We start from the raw sequence: 5,937 nt of genomic DNA, 5'->3' as shown, positions 1-5,937 counted from the left end.
CTTTCTCATTCCATTACAAATCTTTGTACACATCCGGATCCCATCTCCATTCCCACACCCGCCACCCTTGTGGGAATGAAATGATGCCAAAGCCTTATCACTTTGAGGAAAATACGAACAGACCCGTAACAATACTGGTAACCTCTCGACGTTGGATCTAGTTATTCCTCCCTCCCCTCTCCGCGCCTCCACCCGAAAAAACCTTGCCCCACCTGCCCCTCCCCCCAGCCCAGACAAAACGATCGGCTATGCCATTGTACAAAATAGTAAATGGATGTAATGCAGGGGCTTAAGATGGGCGGGTGTAGGGATATGCTCAGAATTTTAATTTATACGCACACGGAGATATACTTAGCCCCAACAATCCCTACCATCTCATCTTATATCAATAATTCAGAAAAGAATGTAAAAGACACAACTATATAAAACCTTAGTAGCTTTTGCAGCATATTATGATAAAATACTGTGGAATACCATAATGCTTCCGAACAATCAAATAAACACATTATAAATGACGGTGGCTGTCGAAATCAGTGAGATAAATCGCATAACTGGACAATCGCCAGAACACAATGGTTATAAGATCGTAGTAATTATCTCCGGAAGGTTTCGGTAGACTAATGTAAGTTTTCTCTGGTAGCTTATCGGATGTGGATTTTCTTCTCTCGCCCAGACTGAGCGTCGAAAATTTAGGTTGTAAATTGGATAATTTGAAAAACAACTTCATACCTTCATCTTTATTCACTCTCATCTGCATTACATTTGTCCAGTCAATTGGGCCCCCTTCTTCGAAAACTCTTACTCGCAAAAAACCAAGTTGTTAGGAAATGGGCTAACGTTCCAGGATATCTTGAGTTTTGACATAAACAATGGAATATGGCTCCCGCCGTACCATTCCTATCAACGTAGAGACAGCTGCGTGGGAAGCATTATCTCACTAGTTCTATCAACAGCCCTTTCCATAATACTGTGAACCGCACCACCCTCATTTTGGCCATGAATGATTTCAAAACAATGTAGGTTATCTGGCCATGGCTAGGTTTAAAAAAAAATGTAGGGTTAGCTTTATAATGAGGTTTGAACACTGAACAAAGTTTTAGAGCATTGTTGGCCAGATAGAATTTTTGTTCTGGCTTGAACACCAATCGGCAAATAAGGACACGTTTTGGACACCACGTATATCGGGCTTAAGCAGGAAATTATGAACATTGGACGCTATTTCATTTGCTCCCCTAGCGGGTATGCCTTCATACCATAAATAACAGTGAACTGGTTTGCTTTTAAAACGCGTCGCTTGTAGAAGACTTCACAGTTTTTGGTTTTAGGTAGATAAATTACATATTGCAGATCGAAAGAGGCAAGAATATGGTTTGGGTCATTATCAAACTTAATTTGTTTTTTTATTTGTCTTGGTGCATCTTTTTCGGCAACATTTATTATATATCTTGCTCTCAGCCGGTTCATCCCATCCTCTCCACCTGAGCTATATCATTCACAAATAAGACATAAATCTTTTCTTTCTTTTTGGGCGAATAAATTTAATTCCATCCGTTTGAAGACTTTGTATAGGTTGCAAATGAAATTTTCACCTCGGCGTGTTTCCCATTTGAACATTTCAAACATTTTACCTACTGTACGCTCCGGAGATAGATACTGGTACTCCAACGACGATCTTCTGTAAAGGAATTACGTACGTAGAAATCTGTCAGTGTGTTGCCTACAAACATTTCGAATTTCGTTATCCCTTTCTTGTAATACCTGTTGTCTTCCCGCCATTTTCTCTGGTTCTATTATCCCTTCATTCGAAAGCTTTCCTAGAGCTATCCTGATTTATTTTTTAATTGCGACTTGAACTCGTCCTCCAACGCCATCAGGTAAGTAACATTAAAGAGGTTATTTTCCTGCGACTAGCCTTGTGCTGCAGAAACAGTATGATGTGTTATACAATTTCGGGTGTCTTCAAGTGTAGAAATATCATAATACGCTTGAATGATACATATTATTTCTTCTTTCCTCAGACACAGACTTACAATTAAGAAAGATTTTTATTTCTTTTCTCCTTTATTTCAGCCCTCTTTAGGTTTTGTGGGTTAGTGTGCTCAGTTTTCTTCATCATTCACTTCTCTAGGTCATTCCCATATTTGCCAGTCTTTCATTACTGTATTTCCAAATCTTACAATCGGATTTGACAATTTGGTCGAATTTAAATATTGATAAATTATACAGTTTCCCATTAAAATCTCGTCATTAGAAGGTATTTATATTACGTCCACCCGGGTTATCTTTCGTGTTCACAAAAAAAGTCCCAAAACAATGTCGATATATGACTCATGAGAAAAGCACAGACAGTTCTACTTCTGTGCACTCTAACAGTTTCAGGAGTTCTTGGTAATACCATCTTGCAATTTCCCATCAAAGTTAACGATGATTTCCTTGCAAGGCGTGTACATTTATAATATATTTATCATTTCATAAAAACTTCAATTTTGCTGTCATAAATAAAAAAGAGGAGACAACTTGAAAGATAAAACTTGCATATATAGCTAGAAATTTAACTTTAATCTCTATCCAATATTGGCAGTGGACTCAAACATCATTGAAGATGAAACTTTTGTTGTGCCTAGTTGCTTTAGCTGGTAAGGTTTTAAATTATGAAAAGTATTCCTTCGTGAGAAAAATACAATTGTTATGACATTAAAATTATATTAGAATACTAGTACACCTGAAAAATAATCTGTATTAAAAATAATTCCTAAAAGAAGTTTAACACCAGTTTTCTATTTTCTCTAAAGGTCTTGTTGCCAGTGAACCATCACATAGAATCGTTGGAGGAAGTGATGCATATGCTGGACAATTCCCGTGGCAAGTTTCTCTCCAGAGAAGTTCTGGTTTCACTTGGTCTCACATCTGTGGTGGAAGTTTGATTGCTAACAACCGTGTTTTAACTGCTGCTCATTGTGTTACTGCTACCAGGTACCATTATAATCATATTCAGTAAATGGGCTGCATAAATATAGATTAGAAGCTAAAAACGCGATCTTTCGTAGAATCAGGGGCCATAATCCAGGAAGTTACAGTCCGCTATGCATAATCCAGGAAGTTGCGGTCCGATATGCACGAATATCCATAGAAATCGAGATCTTTGGGGGTATATTGTTACCTCTGGAGAAAGCACAACCAAGGGCCACAATCCAGGAATTTGGGCGAATATGGAAAGTAACAGAGATCTTTGAGTTGCAAACATACATTTTAACTTTTATTAAAGTTACGGTCCGGTATATGCCAGTATCGACAGGAACCGATATATTTGGGGGACAATCCTATATTTCAGTTTCGTCAAAACCGGATAAAAATTGTGACTTGTAGAGTATCTACAAAGTGTCAACAAACAAATTGTCAACGACAATATACGCTCACATGAAAATGTGGGCGTACAAACATTAGATACGAGATGATCCCTGCTTCTAAAATATTTGGTTGAATCATTTTCCACTTTGATTATTTTGCACACCCCAAATGCTCACATTATTGCACTGAATTATATAATCTGTTTTTATTTTTGCCTAGTCCTGGATCCTACAGGGTTGTTCTTGGTAACCACAGACTGAATAATGTTGATGGTACAGAACAGACTATCTATATCAGCTCTATTGTAAATGTAAGTGGTCTGTAACATTCGGAATACAATTCACAAATAGATAAAAAAATATATATGAATTCAGTTCCGACCATATAATTTTTATTTTGAATCATTATTCCCGTTACTGCGATTATTGATATTAATATATCTTTAATATAGAACAATTGAGAGGCGGGTCCTCTAAACTTCTATCTGTTCTCCGATCCAGTTTCTGAAAATAAATATTGTTTCAAAAAAATATAAATAGCACAATCTCCTAGTATACCCTTCTAGCTTCATCTTCAATACAATAAATATAGTGGTTGATATTATCCGTTCTTTCAGCATCCAAACTACAATGGTAATGCTGCTGGATATCCCAATGATATTTCCGTTATGAGACTTTCATCTAATGCCAACACCGGAAGTTCAGCTGTAAGCACCATTGGTTTGGCTCCTTCTGGATCAAGTTTTGCTGGGCAGACATGTACCATCAGCGGCTGGGGTAGAACATCCGGTAAGCTGTACAATATTTAAAGTTGTGCCAATCGTCGCTTTTTAACAGCATTGTAATACAGTAGTAATGTTCAAATAAATATAGCAATTGGTATCTAATCCGGACAAATTAATGAAAATTACCAAATTGTTTGTTAACAGTGAAATACAATTCCAATAAGATTCTAAACTTCTTTTAAGGAAAACAGGGTTCTGATTTTAAAACAGTATTATTATAATATATTATGTTCTCTTGCTCATTGCTGAAATACTATCTTTGCTTTCTTTTCATAGGTTCTAGCAGTTTGCCCAACATCTTACAATATACAGAGATGGGCAAGATTTCCAATTCAGATTGTTCTAGTAGATGGTCTGGTATCAGCGGGGCTACCATTAACAGTGAGCATATCTGTGTCTATCAATCAGGAAGATCAGCCTGCAATGTAAGTTAAATATACAGTTCGTAAATATGCGAAAGCCATCTAAATTATGTTAAATCAAAGCTAACCCCTATGCAGTCTAACCAGTTAGCCATAGTACCTTATTCAGATGTAAATACTTAAATACTTCCTTTTAAGTCAAGGTGTTGTTGTGGGGGGGGGGGGGTAGTGGTTTAACGCGTGTACGTGAAACCATAAGGTATGTCATTGAGTCAAGTGGTGTGGTTTCGATTCCACAATGGTACGTGACAGGGAGTAGTGTCGCCTGTCCAACATCGTGGGTTTTTCCGGGTTCTTCCGTTTCCAATCTGATTAAAATACAGATCTATATTTCGTTTCGTATTTTTATACTTTCGATGGCCTACAGTACATGAAGACCATGACCGGTTGTAGTAAAAGGGCGCGACCCTATGACGTCAGACATTGACGTTTCTACTGGTTTACCCACGGGTCCGTGCATCGCACCCCAAGATGTCGCCGTAACAGATGGTTTCATTGGCTAATCCCTCACGTCATTCAGAACGCAGGTTATATAACAACTCTTCCAGATCCTACTGTAATACAGACAAATAAAACGAAACTTTGAAGTATAAAAAACGAAATGAAATAGGATATGTGCTTCCCCCCACTGCTAAAGACCCCTACGCGCAAGCGAATTTTTGAAATAAAATTGAGCTAGTTTGCGTCGAGTGGACGTTAAACCCCATTTCCCTTTCTTTCTCTCCCCAATTAAGTCAAGGGTTCGTTGACATCTTACACTTAGTAGCATTATTTTCTACACCAAATATCTGACTATTGTATTTTTTCCCTCACAATTTCTTATAGGAGGAATCTGTAGTACCTGGTTGATAAGGCTGTCTTATCTCGAAGCCAAGGCTGCCTTGGTGGCGGAACCATCTAATGCGTTCGCTTTAGATCGTATGGTCTATCATTGAGTCAAGTGGCGTGGTTTCGATTTCCAACGTGAATGTGACAAGGAGTAGGATCGTCTGTGCAATATCGTGGGGTTTCACCGGGTCACCCTATTTCCTCCCACTGCTAAAGATCCCGATGCACAAGCCAATTCTTGAAATAAAATTGAACCACAAGTTAGTCCCGAAATGACCGAGTTTTTGTTCAGTGGACGTTTTAAACCCCATTCCTTTCTATCTCCACATATGCTACATCGGAACCACGACCACAAGCCAGATGTGACCAGCAACCGCCATACAATGTATGATAAACTATTTTTCCTTTTTATACAGGGAGATAGTGGTGGACCTATGATATGTAATGGTATGTTAGCTGGTGTTACATCATGGGGTATTTCAGGTTGTGGTGGAAATTATCCCAGTGTTTATACTCGAGTATCCCAGTTTGTTAGTTGGATTAATTCCATCTAGT

The 5,937-nt window shown here is 38.1% G+C and overlaps 1 protein-coding gene across 1 annotated transcript; it reads left to right on the top strand.

Moving 5' to 3' along the window:
* Nucleotides 1–1,070: 1,070 nt before the first annotated feature.
* LOC126824348 (chymotrypsin-like serine proteinase) lies at nt 1,071–5,937 on the top strand. The gene is made up of 6 exons (XM_056101742.1): nt 1,071–1,075; nt 2,806–2,973; nt 3,568–3,658; nt 3,965–4,136; nt 4,409–4,557; nt 5,799–5,937. The coding sequence occupies exons 1-6, from the start codon at nt 1,071–1,073 to the stop codon at nt 5,934–5,936; spliced, it is 723 nt and encodes a 240-aa protein (XP_055957717.1). The 3' UTR covers nt 5,937.

The sequence above is a fragment of the Patella vulgata genome, chromosome 6, assembly GCF_932274485.2.
Source record: "Patella vulgata chromosome 6, xgPatVulg1.2, whole genome shotgun sequence".
Taxonomy (NCBI): Eukaryota; Metazoa; Mollusca; class Gastropoda; family Patellidae; genus Patella; species Patella vulgata.
This window is presented reverse-complemented; position numbering and strand designations above follow the sequence as displayed.

Coding starts and splice junctions, on each gene's coding strand:
- LOC126824348 (XM_056101742.1), top strand. Junction 3,659..3,964: donor ATATCAGCTCTATTGTAAAT/GTAAGTGGTCTG, acceptor CCGTTCTTTCAG/CATCCAAACTACAATGGTAA. Junction 4,137..4,408: donor CGGCTGGGGTAGAACATCCG/GTAAGCTGTACA, acceptor TTCTTTTCATAG/GTTCTAGCAGTTTGCCCAAC.